Source organism: Leptonychotes weddellii, chromosome 12 (genome assembly GCF_054177405.1).
Source record: "Leptonychotes weddellii isolate Sample4059 chromosome 12, ASM5417740v2, whole genome shotgun sequence".
NCBI lineage: Eukaryota > Metazoa > Chordata > Mammalia > Carnivora > Phocidae > Leptonychotes > Leptonychotes weddellii.
This window is the reverse complement of record NC_138380.1, coordinates 78,422,094-78,444,064: the sequence shown is the minus strand read 5'-3', so window position 1 is coordinate 78,444,064 and position 21,971 is coordinate 78,422,094. Positions and strand designations below refer to the sequence as shown.

Below are 21,971 nucleotides of genomic sequence, written 5' to 3'. Positions count from 1 at the left end.
ACCTGGATCCACCTCATGCCAAATGAATGAGAACCTCTGGGGTGGGACCCAAGCACTGGAATACACTTCAAATCTCTCCAGATGGTTGTACAGAACCACACACGATTTTTAGTGCTACAAGACCTCCCTCTGTGATTGTATTCCAATGTTCCTTTAGCTTGGTCCCCAGGAGAGATCCCCAATAGGTCATTATCACCCCACATCTGAAGTTATTAAGTCTACCATTCAGTTGACTACAAAAGAAAAACAAAACAAAAAAACAACCCAGTTGCTTCCAGTTATGGAATGAATGTCATGGGAATAGAAGGCACAGCATGGGGAATAGTCAAAGGTAATGTAATGGCATGTATGGTGGGATGGATCATAGCTACGCTTGTGGTGGGCATAGCATAAAGTACAGACTTATCAAATCACTAGGCTGTACACCGGAATTAACTGTGTGTCACTGTGTGTCAACTATACTCTAAAAAAAATCCACCAGAATAATACAGGAGACAGAAATGAACAAATAAAAACAACAGCTGCTCATGCTTTTAGAAAATTTTCCTAAAAAAGGGACTTGGAGAGAGCTTTATTGATTTACACGTGATGTTTGCACCCAACCCTTACCAGGGTCAGGAAAAGCTTTTTTTCTTTTTTTCTGTGTGTGGGTGAACTAGAAACAAAGCTCCCAGAGACCAAGCAATCACATTTCTCCTACCTGAATGGACAGAGGACGTCTGGTTCGTTTTGTATATTGGCACCGAGAGGCCAGCCTCTGGTGAGAAACTCTCAGGTTTCCACCTGTTAGGTGGAGCTTGCTCATGTGACTTCTGGGCTTGTCGCCTTCTCTGGGACAAGGGATAGCTGATTTTCTTTGGAGAAGCTGCCCCTTTATGAGGGCTGCACCTTTGCCTGGGCCATCTCCAGCCGCCCCTGCCCGCACTTCTCGCCAGCCCGTCTAGTGGCTCTGTCAGAACATTCGTCAAGGGGGCTGATGCTAACATCACAGCTGCTTCTCTCCCTGGTTGACCTCTGCCCTCCAGATCTCTTGACGGCGTCTTCACTCTCGTGTCGTGGGCTCTGACAGCATGTGGACTTGCAGACAGCACGGCAGCGTACCTGCCAGAATTTGCACTTCGCCTCCTGATTATTCCAGGCACATCATCAAAGGGGACATGGTCAAGCTAAGTTAGGGAGATGGTATCTTCTCAGCCAAACTGATTTTCCTCTCCACGAAATGTGAAGCCCAGGGTAGGTGTGCAGTGAAGCAGGAAGAAAACATCAGCCAGATGCATAAATAGAGCCCTTGCCGGGTATCAGCAGGCTGACTGGCTGGGAAGCCAGGGTTCGAGAGCGATCACGTTGGCCGTTTGGAATGACTTCTCCCCAAAGCCATTTATGGAGTTTAGATTTTAAGTAGGCTGCTCTAAAATGAATGCTTTAGCAAGAGGAGAAAACTTCTCATCTCTCCTATCTTTCTTGTCCCTGCTTCACATCCATCCTATTTTTCATTTCTTCATAGTTGTGTCTTCCTTTGCTTATTTAATACTAATAGATGCGTGGATGTTTTCCCACGGCTGATTTTTTAAAGCCTCTCAGTGGATGAAACCCTGTGTGTCAAACAGTTTCTGCTTGTCACAAGCATCATCTTTCACCGGTGCTGGAGTAAGTCAGCTGTCAGGGAGTGGGACTCACTCACTCACTCACTCACTCAACATGGTGAAGACACAGACGCCAGAATTGGGTTGGGTTGCAGAAATCGAACACTGAATGTCCTCCCTAACGGGGAGACTTAGGGCAAAGCCCTCTCCCACTCATTTTTGAACTCCCAGTGTCTACCACTAGGCCGGACGTGCGTGAGGCACATGATAAAGGTCTGGTGAGGTGAATGCCATAGTTTTGGCCATTGCTTGGCACACAGTAAGTGCACAGGACAACCTTGTGGCTGTTGAAACAAGGCTGAAAGAGGTGCAGTGGTTGGTCTCCAGGGGCAGAGTTACAGTCTATCGTTCTAACATACTACTCCACGATTCTTTTAGAATATGTATCAGCGTGTAACGTGTGCACAAATTTATCTCCTTTGCTGTCAATGAAGTAAGGGACATACTGCTTCGGGTACAGAAGTGGAGACATTCATTAAATATTTACGTTTTTTTTTTTTTCCATCAAATTGAGTCAATAAAAGTAACAATAAGTGCTCAAATTTATTAAGCATTTACCATGTCCCAGGATCGATGACACCAGAGGTAACAGATAAACAAGACATAGCCCTTGTTCTTAAGACTCAGAGTAAAAAATGAAATTTGTAGGGTTTGGGGAGTCCTGTATTTTGTGAAGCATTAAGAGGCAACACTTATTTCGGCAAGTAATCTTCACATTTATTTATCTCAGCCGAATTTTTCTTGGCGCTCTGTTCTTATCCACCCTGCCAGATGTTAAGAACAACTATGTTTCTCCTTTCTGAGGGACAAATGACAGGATACATTTTCACTGTGTTCTTTGACCTTATAATGCAATCACTGAACAGGTAGCAAGAGTGTAAACATCTGCTCTGCCAAAAAAAAATTTTTATGTACCTTAAGAAACAAATCTGAGTAGGGAAGCTGGGGTCCAAGGAGCTTCAACTAGAATTAAGCCAAGAACACGAACATTTTCACTTGGTAACTGTTCTTCTCTGATTGGGCATACGGGAAAGAACCAGAGGCTTTGGGATGGATAGGGGTAGAGGGGTTCACGGCTGGGAAACTATCTAAACAGGAAGAAAATAAACTACTTTTGGTATATTTATGCTGGAGAAAAAATTTTCAGAGGTATATTTGTAGTTCACAAGTGTAGATTAACTGGCTTTAAACAACAGATTTGCCCTAAAATAAAAGCAGTTTACTTTAATGAGCAAGTCTGTATTACAGGTTAAAATAAAAACAGCAAATTTAGAAAGAGACAATTGATCACTAAGTAACTTCAAATATTGAGGTGCCTATCAAAGCTATCCAGAGTGTATAGATCTGAAATTAGATCCAGTCTTATAAAAGAAAAAAGAATTGGCCACAGATCTATAATTTAGAAAAAAAAATCCTTAAGCCTGGGTCTTGTCTCTGAAGGTCATGATTCTCCCCGCTTTCAACTCCCATAATGTTACTGGTAAAAGGGAGAAGGTGAGGGGTGGGAGGGCAAAGCTGACTTTAACCTAATTATAAGACTTCATTTAAAGTCATGCTGGAATGCTGACTGAAAATTTATTGGTAGGGTTAAATCTTAGACATCATGACTCTGTTTTATAAGGTTTCTTTATTTTTTACTCCCTCCCCTCCTTCTTCAAGCTGATTTAATATTTACCCAGAGCTCCTTTCTCAGGCATGGACAAGATCACTGAGACATCAAAATCATTTTGTCTTTTGGAGTAGAGTGGATAAGGATAGAGCATTCAAAGTCAACACTATGCTTGCCCTCCAAGTCATAAACCACTTCTGTCTCCAAGCCCACTAATTGGGGAAGGCTGAGAGGAATATACTGATTTTGAGGGTACCATCTGAGGTTGGCTACTGGTCAAAGAAGGAACTCCCTCCTCGAGCATGCCATGGTACATTTATGACCTCAACATGTATTTGTCGAATGGACTGGAGTCAATCTCACAAACTCAGATGTTCTCCAAATTACCATTAGGCATGGAAGGTAAACTGAAGGAGGCAGTCTCCAGCAACACATTCACGAGTGACTCCTATAGAATTCTCTTCCTTCCACCACACTTCCGGACGTCCTGTCTCTCCTATTCCCCCCAGGGGTGGCACCTTGTGTCGGTAGTGGGTAGTGGACCCTCCTTGGGTGGGTAGTGGACAGCAGTAACCACACAGATGTCTCCAGATGCCCAACAAGACATGGGGAACTAGGCCTTTTGGCCAATGTGCAACTTTAGCCATTACAGACAGGAGAAGTGTTTCTAAATAAGTCAAGAGCTTAAAGTATAAAAGGGAATAGCAATGGGTGGATATTACGGGGGAGGTGTATTTCAACTTAACCAAAACCAAAACTCTCTAAGGTTAAGATCTGTGCAACAATGGAATGACCTTGTAAGAGAGAGATCAGAATAGATGCATTTTCATTCAATAATTCATTCCCGCAGCACATAGTTACTGAAGGCCCACAGGTGCCAGGCATGATTCCAGGCACCAGGAATACAAGTAGTGAACAAAAGACAAAAATCTCTGCCCTTGTAGAGCTTTTCTGGGGGCAGACAATTCACAAGACAAACAGGTAAACTATTTGGTGGGTTAGATGGAATACACGTGTATGTGACATTTTAGAGAGGTTGGCCAGGGAACACCTCAATGAGAAGGTGGTATTTGGGTAAAACCTGAAGGAGATGAAGGAGCAAGCTGTATGGTTTCGAGGAAGGACATCTCAGGCAGACAGGACAGCAAACACAAAGGCTCTGAGATGGGACTGTCCCTGGTGTGTTTGAGAAACAACAAGGAAGCTGGTGTGTCCAGAGCAGAGGATGTGAGGTGGAAAAAACAGAGAGGTCAGAGTGGCAAAGATGGAGGCAGATGGACATGGTCTTGGGGACTATTACTGAAGGACTCTGGCTTTCACCCTAAGATCATCCAGTCACTGGAGGATGCTGAGCTGAGCCATGGCCCGGTCTGACTTACCCTTTAACAGTATCATGTGGCTGCTCGGTTGAGATCTGACTGAAAGTGTGCACGGGTGGATCCAGTGAAACCATGTGGGAGTGTCTTACAATGACTGCCTGAACCAAGATGGAAGCCGCAAGGGGGGTGGTGAGAAGTTGGAGGTTTCTGGCTACATTTTGAAGGTAGAGCGGACATGATTTTGGGGTGGGTTAAATGTGAGTTGTGAGAGAAAGAGAGGAGTCCAGAGGGATTAAAGTTTTGGCCTGAGCAGCTGGAAGGATAAAGCAGTCATTAACTGAGATGGGGAAGAATGTGCGAAGTGGCAGCTTTGGGAGAGAGAAACATCAGGCGCTCAGTTGTAGAAATGTTAAGTTTGAGAAGCCAAGTAGATATTCAGAAAGGGTATCAAGTAGGCAGCTGGGTATGGGAGACAGATGGGAGGCAGCTGGGTATGGGTATGGGAGTTCACTGGAGAGGTACAGGTGGATTAAATCTGGGGCTCATTAGCGTGATGTTACTTCAAGCCATGGCGCCCAATGAGATAACCTACAGAGTGAGCACAGGTAGAAAAAATGGAGAGGTAGGGAGGAAGCCCCATAGGAGACTCCGCAGAAAGAGTCCAGAGAGGCAGAAGGGTATCTGGGCAAGGGCAGCTATTGGAAGCTGATGAAGGAGTCTCAAGATGGCTAACTGCAGTTGACTGTGAAAAGGTAACATAAGAATTATGACCAGGAGTGCTTTGTTCAACACTAACTCCACTGGGAAATAGGGGGTTCACTATGGCCTTATTAAAGATTTAATTCAAAGGGCTTGATACTCTTTGCCAGGCCTTCCTGATCTTTCTCACTAGGTTTTCGTAAAGTTGCGTAGTCAAGTAAGAGGATCAGTTTTAAAGGCTGCTTCTCATTTTTGCAACCAAACCAATCATGCTACTGAATAATCAATGGGTTACAGAAGAAATCAAAAGAGAAGTGAAAATATACCTCAAGACAAACGACAACTGAAATATCATGTACCAACATCTATTCTCAAGTAGATTCGATTTTTGATTAACATTATCTAAAAGCTACCAAATGAAAGTAAGACTAAACTCTTTACTTGTACAGGGCTCAATGGTCAAGTTGAAAGCAACAGAATCAGCATATTTTAAGAAATGATTCCAGAGGCGCCTGGGTGGCTCAGTCAGTTAAGCATCTGCCTTTGGCTCAGGTCATGATCCCAGGGTCCTGGGACTGAGTCCCTCATCAGGCTCCCTGCTCAGCAGGGAGTCTGCTTCTCCCTCTCCCCCCTGCTTGTGCACTTTCTCTCTCTCAAATAAATAAAATCTTAAAAAAAAAATGATGCCATCATCTTGTATGGTAGAAAAAACTTGAAAGTTTGAGTAAAATGACTTGTGTTTGAGCCCTGGATTCATTCCTTCCCAGGTATGGAAGTTTAGATAAAATATTTAACTTTTCTGAGCCTCAGTTTCTGATGTGTAAACTAGGATGATGATAGCTATCTCACAGGATTCTTGCAAAGATCAAATAAGATGTCATACAGGACAAATGATTAGTAATGAGTAAAGCTTACATAGATATTAATGATTATAAATTGGTCCACATACATGCTTTCACAGGACTTTCCCAACCCTATGGAGAGGGCAGACCTGGGTATTATTATTCTCCTCACTTTAAAGAAGGTAAAACCGAGGTTCTGTGTTATTAGGGACTTGCTCAAAGTCCTAATGACCCTTTGTGCTGGAGTTGAGACCAGAAACAAAGTTTTTCTCTCTGATCTGGGGCTCTGTCCACTGTCAAGGTGTCCACATGGGCACCGCATAACATGGGAATTAGTGGGGTGAGGAGGCGCCTCTGCCCTGGGCCAGAGTTTCTAAATCTGACTCCTTCCACCTGGTGGTGTGAATGATGCGGGTGTGAGAACGCTATTCAGGGAGATACACCCTGGGCATCCTAGAGCTCCTTCCCCTTGACCTTCATCTTTCCCTTGTAGTTACCCTTAAGTTTCGAACAAGTTCCTAAGAGCCACTGGAATATTCACTGCTCTGAGGGCCGGAGCGCTTACTGCCCTTGGAGCATCTTTAAAGAACACCTCTGAAGGTGTCCCCAGAATTAGAATATTTTAGAGCTGGAAGAAACTGCAGGTGCCATTTGGACAAGCCTGTATTTTATGGAGGAGGAAGATTCATTCTGGAACTATTGAGATCTAGGGGAAGGGCTCTTGGGTAATGTCAGAGACCACGCTAGCTCCAGGCAGCGCACGTTCTTTCCACTACCCCGCGCTGTCGTTCACCGTGTGGTTGTGGCTTGGCATGGTGTGGCACCTTAAATCAAAATTCCAAAGGGATTCTCAATTAGTTAGTTGAGTAAAATGAATTTAACTCCACCTATTATAGCATTAGAAAGAGCTTAAGCCACTTAATAAACGGTAGCTAGAGTCACCTCTTAATGGATAATCATGTTTTCTCATTTGCAGTTTAAGTGCTAGAAGACAGAGTGACTTTAAAACTGCTCATGAGAGGACCCAATTATCTGATAAGCAATTCCAAAGACCGTATACACAAATGCAGAAACATACCTCTTTATGAATGGTGTCTGACAAGGAAAGAGATATTTGTGGCACAGGAGTTCTGGAAAATGTAATTATTTATCCTTTCACAATTAATGAAAGAAATGGAAAATGAAGCTTTCATTTCAAATCCTTTTTATCTGGATGAAACTTTAATTTTACATAATTAAACTGACTTCACAGTTCAGTGTGTTAAAATATGCAATTAAGCAGCATATCAAGGTGAAATGCCTCTTGTTGTTGGCTCACTGAGAAATCATGCTGCTGAGCTCCCAAGAAGAATGAACACCTGCCTGCCTGCTCTTGTCCCCAGAGCCAGGGAGAGCACACAGCCTGCAGGGCTGGCTTCCCAAATACACAGTCGAATTCTCTCACACGTGCCAACTCCTGTGTAAGTTAGTTGGATATTTAAATAGTTTTCACTTCTCTTTGTTTTTCAGTGGGGTTTTTGTTGCCTTTTTTTTTTTTGCATGAGAAAATATTGTGGGACTTTGAGGATGCAACATAGATGATTAACTTTATCTCTTGCAGAAGTTCCTTCTGAGACAACCCTTGCATCTTCAACGTTGCTGCCTGGAAAATGCTTAAGAAATGTTGCAGGCGGTGTTGAAGGGAAATGCTCTAATGGGATTGGGGGGAGTTCCCTGGAAATTTATCTTAACAGGCCATGGTCTGTCCAGGTAGAGAGCTCACCTGTGTACCTTTCCCTTGTGTTCCCTTTGAATCGTACCTTTGTCATGGTTAATTTATGGCTCAGTAGTATCCTATATTCCCTTAAGGAATCTGTGAATGGAGTACAGCTCAACAATTAGAATGGCGTTCCCTTCCCTGTTTCAATATAGTCTAGGATTTACGTAACAGTGATTCTTGTTTTATCCATTGGGGAGGGTGTTAGGACTCATGGATCTAAGCAGTTTCCTTACTGTAGTGACACATGGCAAACCTGAGCCCATTTGGTGGCTTTTCCATATACACAGAGAAGCGTGTTGCTAGATTAATTATAAAAGCTACAAAAAGAAGATATGATCCTATCATGAGATTCCTCAGGACAAACCTCTTTGAATTGGGGGCATACGCTCCACTTGTAGGTTTATTCTCTCAGTAATGCTCCTGCTATTTATTATAGGATGACTGGCAGACCATAAAACTAGAAGAAGATTGTTAAAGGTATTATAGTGTGTGTAGTAATATAATGTATATCAGAACATATGAATGTTTTACTCTTTTGAGCCAAGACTGGAGATATGGTATTGTCTGTTTCTAGGGTACCACCAGCCTCATGGGATTAGTAAATTCTGCTAAAATTCCGTGAGCTAGATTGGCCTCTATCTCATTGCATTGCTCTGACATCCAAAGGAGGCCTTGGCTATCAAGGGATAGAAAAAGAATAGTGAAAAAAATAGTTTTAATAAGTGAAAATTGGTATCGATGTATCCATACAAATTGTAAAAGTACCTATTTAAATATAATCAATTTCATATTTACAAGTTATCACCACTTATCAGATGTCTCCTCCCTTAGGATTTATAGAAAGTAACAGTGATGGTAGTTTTGGTTATTGCACGCACTTGAAAGCAATTAAACTGTTAAACTGTTCATACACAAACCTACAAAATCACTGACTGGTCCTCTCCCAAACAATCCAACTTTGGAAGTTTCAACAATGAACCAAGTGTTTAAATAATACCAAACAATAAAAGCTATTTTGTAGAGCTACTACAAGTCTTGTACCATTTCTCAGAAACATGTAGGTTTGATTAAATTTTCTGGTCTGATTTTATACAGACCCTATCGGAGGAGGATCTGAAAGGTTTACACCATAGAGCTGCTGATACATTCTCAGAATTCAGAGGAAAGAATTTCGATTGTGACATAAGAATGTGGTAAGACGGAAATGTTCCTCAGCATGGCCTGATGCTCTCTGTTATTTCACTGGACCCGATTTGATGACAGATGAACTGCTACTGGTTTGGGTCCTTCAGAACCAAATGGAAGAAACTGTGGATTCACGCAAGTGTGATATAAACAAAGACTATGAACGCAGAAAAATCATGCACAGATAGTCCCCAGACCTTACACTGGCCTCTTTTTAAAAAAATTTTGAGAGAGACAGAAAGAGTGGGGAAGGAGCAGAGCGAGAGGGACAACAAAGTCCTTGCTGAGCGTGGAGTCTGATGTGGGGCTTGATCTCATGACACTAAGATCATGACCTGAGCCGAAATCAAGAGTTGGACACTTAAGAGACTGAGCCACCCAGGCACCCCTATACTGGCTTTTCACTTTCTTTCCCATCAACACTTTTCCCAAGGTGTTGGAGTGGAAAATGCTTTTTAAAATGAAAACCTCAACTGAAGAGATCAGATATCAACATGTAACTGAATCCAGTGGAAGAAAAGACCCACTTTGAAAACCGTTGAGGGTTATCCTCTAATCCTAGCCATTTCTTTCTGAAGCATGAATTCAGAATTGTTGTCACTCATATACGTGGATAGAAGTTAGAATTCTCAATTGCCAAGTAAAAAAATCTTCCTGGTTTTGTTATTTTTTAAAAATTTTTCTTGGGGCGCCTGGGTGGCTCAGTTGTTAAGCAGCTGCCTTTGGCTCAGGTCATGATCCCAGGGTCCTGGGATCGAGCCCCACATTGGGCTCCCTGCTCAGCAGGAAGCCTGCTTCTCCCTCTCCCACTCCCCCTGCTTGTGTTCCTGCTCTCGCTGTCTCTGTCAAATAAATAAAAAAAATCTTAAAAAAAAAATAAAAAAAATTTTTCTGAACTTCCTTATTTGGGGTCAAAGGATGTCTGGAAAGTTAAATGTTCTTAGTATAACTTTAAATTGTACAGTGAATAAATAGCACTCTGGTCCATTATTAGGTGGTGGTAGAAATCAACCATCTGCAGAACCAAGTGGTGTGTTCTTGAATTCATTCTTTAGGGAAAAGTAATTTATTCTAATATTGAGCTATTCTCATTAACTTTGAAGTGAAGCTAACTGGACAGAGACCCGTATACATCCACCAGATTACAAAGACTGGACTAGGGCTCCAAATGAATGAGCACAGGTGGCACTTTAAATCTGTAACAGGCTTTATAAAGCATAATGATTATCTTCGTATCATCTTTTTTAATCTAGAAAGTACAACTATAAGAAGGAAGTAATTATGTTTTTAGAAAGCATTACTCCCTTGTGAAAGATTTTTGTGTTTAGAATTTTTTTTAATTTTTTAAATTTATTTTGGAGGGAGAGAGAGAGAATATGAGGGTAGGAACAGAGGAGAGAGGGAGAGGGACAAGCAGACTCCATGCTGAGCGAGGAGCCTGACACGGGGCTTGATCCCACGACCCTGAGAACATGACCTGAGCCAAAACCAAGAGTCAGACGTTCAACCGACTGAGTCACCCAGCTGCCCCATGTTTAGAATATTTTTGATGGAACCAAGTAAACTAGTATGTATTGTGTCTACAAATCAGGACGAGAAAGAGCTCAAAGATGACCATGCTTTCTTAGACCTCTTGATTTTCTCTCTTTATAGTTCATAGCTTACAAGCATCAACAGCGATGGTCTAAATATAAAGCTTGCTACACTATCATTACATGTGACATTCCTGTAGACACTAATACATACTTCTATTTGGGGCCTGTTGAAGCAGTGAAGAGTTTTTGAAGTTAGCAACCACTTGAAGTAGTAAGCTAAATTTCATAATTCAAGGATGGATTTAGTTTGCAATTAGAAATAAAAACTAGAAGCATCAGTCACTCAGTTGAAGGTGCTGATGTAAGTCCAAAGTATTAAAGTTAAAAATAACAAAGACAAAACAGTGAAATAAATCTAAGTGTGCAACAGACAGAGATGGTAAAATTCTATCCCCAAACACTTGGTTTAAAAGTCTGGAAAGAGAATGGAGAGTCATCTTGAATAAGGACTTGCTACTTCTTATTGGCACTCTGTAATATTTACATATCACTCACTAGTCAATGTCCTGTTTTTATTCTAGTTTGTGTCTCAGAAGGCATTTTCTTTTTGTAAATAGGAGAACTTTTCACCATCCAGATAACACATTTGAAATTCAGTTAATTAGGTAACTGTTGAAACCCCTAACTATTTAGGGCCAATATCGTGCCTTCTCTCTGAGAGGAGGAGTCTGATTTCAAATAAATGATTGTGAACAGTTTAATAAAGACGTTTGTAGATGGTTTTATGAGATCCCCCAGGCATTTATTTCAATCTGGAAAACAGCAGAAATACATGGAGAGGATGTACTCTCTATTTAACCAACTAGACCAAAAAAAAAAAAAAAAAAAAAAAAGCAAGCTGCATCATAGCCATTAACTTAGGGAGGGTAAAAGAAACTGGAAAAATGCATTTAAATAATAATGGACTCTGAGAACCTTAGAAAGGTAAAGTGTGAAAATCCTGTATTTCAACTGTGTAAATTTCTTGAGTTGAGTCTAGGGGAAAGTCTATGAACTAGATAGCATTGAAAGACGCAGCAAACTAGACCCACAAGGGAAGCCCTGGACTTGACGTGCTTGAGGCATAGAGATAAGAGTTCCCCAAAGGAATCTTACCTTTGTTTTCTGCCTTCAGTTCTTCTGCCATCAAGCTGTCTTGTCGGTTACCAAGCACAAATGCCAGAAATGAGAGGATCAGGGCATCCAAAATCCCAATAATAGCCAGGATGTACGCCCAGCGAACTGAACAAGCCCCAAGAGTGTACTTGTCTGTCTTTTCTCCACACATCCGTTTTACTTCATCTGAATCCCAGCCATCAGGGAAAATCATACAGCCAAGCACAAGGCAGGCAGCTGAGAAAGAGAGAGAGAGAGAAAAAAAGGAAAAAACAAAGTAGTTAACATAAATGTTATTTTAATAAATACTGCTACTGTGTGTCAAATCATTGCTTCAAATTCTTGATTTTTTTAAAAAAGATTCTATTTATTTGAGAGTGAGCATGAGAGAGAGCAAGAGAAGGGGGGAGGGCAGAGGGAGAGGGAGAAGCAGACTCCCCACTGAGCAGGGCACCTGACTCAACTCCATCCCAGGACCCTGAGATCATGACTTGAGCTGAAGGCAGATGCTTAACCCACTGAGCCACCCAGATGCCCTCAAATTCTTGATTTAAAGAACAGCAAATCTTATCACTCTCCTACCCTGAATATTTGTGGGTGTTCCCCCCACTCCGCCGGTTTACTTAAAAGCAGCCTAGCCCTGCAGCTCTGGGAGCACTCTTTATCGTGAGCCTGAGCATTCTGAGAGAGGTTAAGGTATGCTGATCTATAAGAAAATACTAAAAAAATTGAATTTTGGTGTGCATTTGTGAGAAGGCTTCCATTGCAAATAAACCATAAGGAATCATAACACTGCAGAATGACAGTTCAACACTGGTTTTGAAGAGCTCCACAGCAGCCAGATAAGGAATTAGGATAACATGGAAAATACCCAGTGTAGATGGACTTTGAGTCATAGTAAAAAATAATTTCATATTGGAACCTCCTTACACACACACACACACACAGAAAAGTTTCTTGAATCTATACTTAGCAGATGCAATACACCCTGATATTTTCTTTTCTAATCTCTGTTCTATTTCATTTTTAGAAGGCTGAAAAAAACTGCAACATGTTGTGGTACCAGAATTTTTAATGGAAATTCAGGAATTTAAGCAGAATACTTATATTCCATCTCCCAAATATCACTATGGGAATCCTATGAACACTTTTTATAGAATATGTCACTTTGCAGATTACGGAAGATAAGTGGTCATTTGTTGCCACTCTATATTTAATTATTTAGGGATAAATGAAGATAGCTTTAGGTTATGGAGGGCTTTCTGAACAGGTGTGTTCATTAATTCACTAATTCATTGGTTCATTCACTAATTCAACAGCTACATATTGATGATCTCCTATGGAGTGCCAGACACCGTTCTTGGTGCTAGAGATACAGCAATCAAGAAAAGAGACATGGCTTATACTATGTTTTAGCAGGGAAAGAGGCAAAGAAAAAAAAAATGAGTAACATGCAAACAAAATAGTTGGAAGTTGAAGTCCTAGGTAGGAAAGAAACAAAGGGCTTGGATAAAGAATAACAGTAAGGCCTCTTGAGGGGATGACATTTAAGCGAAGGCCAGAAACAGACAAGGCACTAGACCTATGTTATTGATGGGAAAGATGTTCCAGGCAACAGCATGTGCAAAGGACGTGGGGTTGGAGAGAGGCCTGGGGTGTTTGAGGAGCGACTAGGAGATCAGTAATGGGATGGAGAAGGTGATCATGTTGAGGTTGCAAGGGAGACAGGGGCTATGCCTCAAGGCAGGTTCTGGTTTCCAGGGCATGCCACTTAAGAAGACTCTGACGCCACAACCAACGTACAGTTGTGTGATGGTCAGGGCCAAACAATTCCTGAAGCTGGCAAGCTGCTACCTCTTGAACAAGCCAGCAGTGGACACCTGATTTCCTATTTTTTACAGGAGCATGACTCCACAGGCAGGTGTGGAGGACGCAGAGACCAAGAGGGAAGACTGCCCGGGAGAACTTGGATTTAGTGTCTCATGTTATATTACAGGACAGTACGTGTGCAGGATCTCTGCATAAGTAGGTGTCATGGACACTTCCCTAGTTTATGCCTCATTATGTCTCAAAAGGAACCCTAACTTCCCTCTGCCTTCAGTTCACCTCGCTCTAATCCAGATCACATATGATTGCTGAGACCATCATGTTCCAAACCTTCGGTGGCTTCCCCCTCACCCCTCACTGGTACTGAAGAACATGCAGACATCTTAGGCTCCATGATCTAGCCCCCACTTACTTTCCCAGCCCCCCTCCCCTTTAGACTCTCCATTTCACTTGGGTTGAGCCACACCTGACTCCCTGTCTATGCACCAAGTTTGGGGATCATTCTCTTTTTTTCTTCTGTCTCCAGTATTTGCCACCATTGTGCCTAAATAGTCCACTCCTAAATATCTTTCAACGATCGAGTCAAATGCAACACCCCCCACAAAGTAAGCCATCTCGAATTCTTCTTGACCTACAATATTGCCCTTCTCAGAACCCCTGTAGCCGCTGACTGTACCTACTTAGAGTCCTTGTAGCTTTTTACATTTGTTACTTATTTACTAGTATTTCAATTAACAGACTGTAAACTTTCTGAGGAAGGAAACTTTGGTAAGCTGCCATACTCCTAGCACCTAAAACAGTGCCTTGCAGATAGCTGGCACTAAAATACTTTTGAATGGGAAAGTAAAACAAATGAGTAAATGAACTAAAACACCTAGACAGTATACTCCAATATATAGTTTATAGAAGTCAATATTACAACTACCCAAGGTCACAAATCTAGTTAGATTCATCTTTAAAAGGGGACATTCAACAGAGATAATTTTGTTATGATCAGACAATAGATTACAAGTAATCAGGAGAACAATTAGAAAAATGTTGATGGGGAGGCCTGGGTGGCTCGGTAGGTTAAGTGTCTGCCTTTGGCTCAGGTCATAATCCCAGGGTCCCGGGATCTAATCCCGCATCAGGCTCCTTCCTCTGCCCACTCCCCCTCCTTGTGCTTGCGTGCATGTGCTCTCCCTCTCTCTCTGACAAAATCTTTAAAAACAGAAAAAAAAGAAAAAAGTTGATGATTTCAAAATATTTCAAATTCCCACTCCTTCTGTTATCTCCTAGCACTCAATACCAACATGCTCTCCAAGGTCTTTCTAGCAATGATGATCTGTGTATTAAAAAAAAAAAATGTAGTTTCCACGAGCAGAAATTAACTTTCTTTGGGAAGACACACAAGATGCTTGAATCCAAACCACAGTTGAGAAAAATCTCCTCTAAAAATACTATGTTACTTGGAAGATTGTAAAAATATTCTAAATGTTTTTTACACATTAAATAATGTTTATGTATGAGAAAATTACTTTCTGATGCAGAAAGAATGAAAACCACGTATTTTTCCTTTATGAATGGGAATCACTTGGAGAATGACACTCTTATATTACTTATAGCTCTGGCAAAACTTAATAGAAATCACCAAGTGACACAGGTTTGGGCAGGTTATTGGACATTGCAGGACAACTTCACTGGAACAGGATATTTGTGGAATGGTGACATCAATAAAGACATCTTTTCTCAAGGTCTTTCTACACTGAGGGTAGATTATCTTAAAAGGTCCATTTCTAGAAATTCTGAGTTACAGATCAGGATAAAAACAGAGGCAGAATTAATAATCTGAAACTAAAACCACAGGAGAGTAAGAGTGGTTCTATCATTGCTCCCTATCTTCAAAGGATAGGATTTCCTTAATCAAATTTTACAGGATGAATCTGAGGAGATAGAGGACAGGCAATTGTGCTTCATTTTATGCAACGGGTATTTGGCTCAAAGTTACAAAACAGAATTTTTGAAATGGAATTCTTATTGTCGATAGGCTGAGGGAGTAGCCGTTCAGAGAAATCTGAGGATAAAACCTGGGCTGACAGCGTCGGGCTCCGGCCTCCTGGGGAAAATGTTTAGGTCTCCCCCGAGTAAGGGTACTCCACACCAGGTGTCCGGTAGGCCACAGGGCACTGGAATGTCTTGGATGCCCCACTCACTTCTTGTTGGCCTTCTTTTTAAAGTGAAACATTTGGTCTTCTTCTAATGTATCTGTTCTGAAAATCTGGATGGTCGTATTACAGAATAAAAATTAAGCTCAATTGCATTTAAAAGCTTTTAAAGCTTTGTAAGTGAAATCTGTGACTAAAATCCAATTTTTAAAAAAGATTTTATTTATTCATTTGTTTGAGAGAGAGAGAGAGCGCGAGCGAGAGTGCACGCATGTGAGCAAGCACGAACGGAGGGGAGGAGTAGAGGGAGAAGGACAAGTAAACTCTGCATTGAGTGCAGAGCCTGATGCAGGGCCAGATCCCAGGACTGTGAGATCATGACCTGAGCTGAAGCCAAAAGTCAGATGCTTAAGTGACTGAGCCACCCAGGTGCCCCCAAATCCAATTTTTAAATAAATAAATCCTATCCTTTTGAAAGCTGTGCTTCCACATGGCCATTACATAACAAAAATTTTAGTTTCTGACAATGTATTACCAAAATATACATTTTCTTCTCCCCTGATCCAAACTTCCCCTACTTGGCTATTTTATTTTTGAAATGCGAAGTCCCCCAAAAGTTACAGTGTATTTAAGATTATTTGAAGCCATTAAAATAGTTTAGGCCCTGTTAGTTTCTTTGGAAAGGTATTACTATGTTCCACATTAATGCTTGAGTGCTATAATAAATTCTGTTTTCTGGCATCCTATTAGCCAGAACCTTATTAACCTGCACAATGTGTAGAGCCAGTGGAAACCAACAGCTGTTCCTAATCCTAAGCAGTACCTGCAAGATCCTAGGCTAATGTCTCAATGAAAAATTAAATAATATTCCTCTTGGTTTTATAATTATTTCTAATGCTTTACAAATTGATCATCCTAGAAGATGTAGCAGCATCACTCTATTAAACATTAGAATACACAAGGCACCGGGACATTTGATTAATTTGGACATGCTATTTCCTGACCATGAGGAATACATGGAGAATTAGTTCCAACTGGACTATTATCCCCAAATGGGTTTCTTATTAGAATGTCACCTTAGGAAATGACTAACTTACTTGGAGCGATAGATTCCTTCATTTCAGCAGCAGGTTTTCTGGAAGTATATCAGAGAACATTTTTGAATGTTAAAGAGCTCACAAGCTGGAGGTGAGTAGAGAACAATGATGGAAAGAAACCCGTGTCCTTACTGTATGCTGTCATGACATCTAACTTAGAACACATAATAAAGATGTCCTTGTGAGGACAGTACGGTTGATGTCAAGTTCAAGCGTATTCCAAATGGTTAGGAAGCATTCACATTCCAAAAGAACCCTCTTTCTGAAGGCTGCTGATGCCCACAGTGGGTTCTTCTGAAACCGTACACGAACAACTAGAAACTCCCTAGAGCCGCTAACTGCTCTGTCAGTTTTCTGGCCAAAGAGCCAAATGTAAGCTCTGTGAAGGAAACGTCCTTAGAAAAATCCACCAGGGTTTTTAATTGGGTCTTTCTCCAAAGGAAAACATAGCAAGATGAGAAAAGCAAGGGGTGGGGGTGGGGGAGGGCTATGATGTGGGTCACGTGGGCCTGCCGACGCCGCTGGTCCAACTCTCCTAATCAGGACTTTGAACCTGAGAATGGCTTATTTTTGGGACAGGAAGAAGTCTAAATTCATTCTTTAAAAAGTCTACGCACTGTTGCACAAAAAGCATGATAAATTGCCTCATGTTGCTGAAGCAGTCACGGGGAACGCGGTGGAAAAACGAGCCTGCATTCATTTAACTCCATCAATGACTCAGGCATGCGCTCATTGAAGGAACCGACAGCAGCAGAGTCGCCACGCTCCGCGAGGGAACTTTCCTGTGATTGTCACTCCGAACAGCTGGGGAAGGAGAGGCGCCCCTTCCCACAGCTCCTTCATTAGCCAACAAGCCCGAGCCACGGTATTTATACATCTGGGGAAGGTATCATGTTTACACCTCAGTTTACCTCTCGGTAACTGAGTTGCCAGGGAACCCAGGACACGGAATACTGTGGGTTAGAGTCCGGCGGAGAAAACAAACGGGCTCCTGATAAATTTTGGTCTTAAACCCAGTATAATTTTATGAGCATTTACCTTGAGCTCATAGCACCAAAGATACCTCATCCCTTAGAAAGCGGGGGACGAAAAAGTGTGAATAAACACTGGGCTCTCCGAAGAGAAGAGTCAGACAGGGGTGTGTGATGATGATAAAAGCTCCTCCACGCTGCCTAGATGCTCAGCCCTAATTGCCCGGGGAAAGAGCCATGCATCTCTCTGTACCTCCCGCTGAGTCAGCCGCGCGCCCCCAGCATCGCTGAAAGGGCTAATCAGGCATCTGCCCACACCTGCACTTAGGAGCCACATAGTGGAGAAAAAGCTTTTCCAAAAGAGGATGCCAGACAAGGGGAAAAACCATTAATGGTACAACATCACTTGCTAATTTACCCAAATTTTGAGGTTTAATAGCCAAGTGTAACACAAATCAGAATTTAGAACTTAAAAACACAATGCAGTTCTGATCTCTAGGATGTTCACTAGTCGGCTTTTGACATGTATCTTGGATCCAATCAAATTCCTTAAACTCTTGATAGTGACTTAGTTAAGAATAACACACATCATAATAGCTAATAATTATTAACGCTCACAGGTAGGGTACAGTGCACATCATCTCATTTAATTCTCAAAGCCAAGCGGAACATGAGAGCACTTGTTCTTGGCTTTTCTAGTTTCCACAAAAAGGGGTTTTTCCTAAAATACCCTTGGCGCCTTATCCCACACCTTATTCCTCTCCATGGAGATGGAGTGATTTCCCCGAGGAAAATCTGGGCATACCGGCCCAGCCCCCTCCTGACCTTACCTTAGGAGCTGTTTGCCTACACGAGACCCGTGTCCCACTCCTCTGCGTTGGGGATTTAACACAGGGCGGGCTTGCTTTTCCAGTGCTAAGAGTGGGAAGGTAAGTAGGCCTAATTCTGAGGGAGCAGCTTAGGAAGTCCTTTTGGCCGAGCGACCCAGAGCCATTTCTTCAACCTAGTCTTTCTCATAATAAAGGGGATATTTTGGGTTCCTGCTGCCAATTCTCTTTCTCAGTGGGTTCAGAGCTGAGGAGGGTCCCCCAGTCTGGGAGACTGGAAGTCTTTGATTAGAGAACCGGCATGGTTGGGTTGTGGCGAGCACCCTCTTCTGGGTTGCAGAAGACTGGCTTGTATCCTCACGGGGTGGAGAGAAAGCTAGCTCTCGCTCTCTCCGCCCCTTCTCAGCCCCTTCTTATCCAGGCACTAATCATCTATGAGGGCTCCACGCCCATGACCTAATTACCTCCTAAAGGCCCCACCTCCTCATACCATCACACTGGGATTAGGGTTTCAACCTATGAGTCTTGAGGAGACATAAAAATCCAGTCCATTGCAGAGGGGGGACAGACGGTCTCTGAACCCCAACGTTATTTGCTGTTTTACATGAGGAAGCTGAGGCACAGAACTTTCAAATACCTTGCCGAAGGTCACACAAAGCTCACAAATGGGACAGCCAGATTTGAATCAGACAGTCTAGTTTTGGAATCCATGCTTTTAACACCAACTATGCTATTCCCCTTTCCTTATTAACGATAATAATGCACGTGAAATCACTTTAGAACATTGGTTTTAGTATTAAGAACACTTACAGAATCTTGGTATTGCTTAACATGGTGTTTATAATCAGACATTTATTTTTTGAGTACGAGAGCTACTACTAAAACGATACTTAGAAACTGTGAGCTTTTATATGCATAAATATTTCTTTTGTTTACACTACTGTTTCACCTAATCAGTATTTCATCTTATACGTAATGCCAAGAGCATTTGACTAGTTATAAAGTCTACATGAGTCAAACGGGAATTAATGAGGTTTTACTACATAAATACATGTATATTTGGATTTATACACATCTCACAAGAAAATCCGCCCTGATTTTTTGGCTTGATATTTTAAGTTGCCTATGTGTCAGCCAGACATTCTTATATGTTCTTATATTCCTTTTGAGATTATATGTATAAATATATATATGTCTATGAATACATATGTACCTTCTTAATTTATACATGGTTACTTGCATGTAACATAATACCTCCTTCGGGGAAAAATAAAGATAGGAATCAACTATGTTCTACTGAAGTTTCTGAGTAACTTCTCTGGCTTGTAGTAGACACATTGTTTTAATGGACACTTTCATAAACATAACTGAAGGTGCTGACAGGTCTCGAACACGTCTGAAATGGTTTTTGTTTGTTTCTTTGCAGGAAAGCCCTTGACTCAGGCAACATTTTCATGTGCGAAAATCTACACTGCATTTCAGACATAGGGTCTGAAGAAAAGATTCTTCCTCTATGCAACCATATGAACAGAACCCTTTGTAGTACATGTATCACCATTCTCTCAGCAAAATCCGCTGGAGCCAGGATGACAAAGCGACCCAGATTAATAATTCCCCGGCCAGCAGTTTCCCATGTGGCTCGTTGTACCGCGGCTATTTTATCCGTGAAACAAGGAGGCGGGCGGAGATCACTGAATGCTCCCTACTCTTTACCTTATATTACTCATAGTTAGGAATCAATCTGTACTCATTGATGCTCCATGCATACAGATATTATGGGAAATAACGAGCTTGGAGAATGCTTCCTGAACTGACTCGTGTCTTCTTGAAAAGCCGGTGCCCAGCGGGTGGCACACTGGCTCTCGCCTGCTTCACCACGGGACTCAGGGAAAGTCACTGTTGGCCGCCACTGGACAAGGTCAGGGATCTCCGGCCAATCTGGTTACCAGGATTTCATTTCTCAGCACAAGGGGTAACTTGAGGAGCAAGGAAATTCCTTCTCAGTGAGGATGAGCTCTCCCAAGCCTGTGGGAGCCCCTGGAGGCAGAGTGCCCATTTCTATACGCTTTCCTGAAAGGAAATTTGGCACCAGTGGCAAGCTTTTCTTTTCTATGGCTTACTCTCTTTTATATATTTATGGTTTTTTTTTAAATTTTAGTACAGTCGACACACAATATTATATTAGTTTCAGGTGCACATAGTGATTTGACATTTATATACATTAGTAAATGCTCATCACGATAAGTGTAGTTACCATCTGTCACCATACACAGATATTACAATATTACTGACTATATTCCTCATACTGTATTTCATATCACCATGGCTTACTTATTTTATAACTGAAAGTTTGTACCTCTTAATCCCCTTTGCCTATTTCGCCCATCCTCCTCCCCCCAACACTCTGGCAACCACCAATTTGTTCTCTGTATTATGAGTCTGTTTGCTCACTTTTGATTTTATTCTCCTGAAGTAACATTTTAATGCTTTAGAAACTTCAAATGGCAAAAATGAATTGTTCAAAAGAAACATGCGGAAAAACTAAATACTGCATGCCAAAAATGTCAGAAGCAGAACCAAGCTCAAGAAAGATGACCATCCTTTGTAAGCATGGATCTCACTTCCAAGGGGTGATCAGATGCACAGATTTTCACATTTCTAATAGACTCCCAGGCTGTGCTTTTTCACAGTTTAAGCTGATTATCTATCTATCTATCTATCTATCTATCTATCTATCTATCTATCTATCTATTTCTCAATCATCTACCTATCAATCTATTTATCTATCTGCCTACCTACCTACTTACTTCCTGCCCTACCTTTCTTTATCTATATATCCCTCTACACCAGGCCTGGTCCTTACACAGTTAAAGAACAGTTGTATAAGCTATAGAGTGCTGTCATTCTCTTTGCAGAAAGGACTCATAATATCATTTAGGACAGACACGATCTAGACCAGGCACTTACTTTTCCACCACATTGAAAAGGGCAGAGCAGCATGATGGGGCTCTGGATAACAAAATCTACGAGCTGACGGTTCCTTACGTCTATTCTGCTTCTCTTCAGTGTGACTTCTGCCCTCCCATCCCCTCACCCCTTGAATGCTTAAGATGAAGGTTCTGTGGACTCAGAGGAACTGATTTATGACATTTAAACAAACAAAAATCTAAAGAAAAAGACAACTGTGGCAAATTGTTTAAATTCCCTTTTTTCCCCTTTTTATTTCTTATTCCCTTTTCCCAGCAGATTTTCCTTAAAATGTGTTTTTAGCCTTCCATTTTCTTTGCTGCTCCTTCAAAACAAATTATCCAGACTTTGGAAAATAAATAATTTGAGATATGTTAGGCTTCAACCGATCT

At 41.7% G+C, this 21,971-nt stretch overlaps 1 protein-coding gene across 1 annotated transcript in view; it reads right to left on the bottom strand.

The window, feature by feature from the left end:
- Positions 1-21,971, bottom strand: part of LHFPL3 (LHFPL tetraspan subfamily member 3) — a 477,483-nt gene that overhangs the window by 145,908 nt on the left and 309,604 nt on the right. Inside the window, exon 2 of the mRNA XM_081800673.1 lies at positions 11,747-11,983. Coding sequence (XP_081656799.1) covers positions 11,747-11,983 — 237 coding nt within the window. The remainder of the gene's footprint in view (positions 1-11,746; positions 11,984-21,971) is intronic.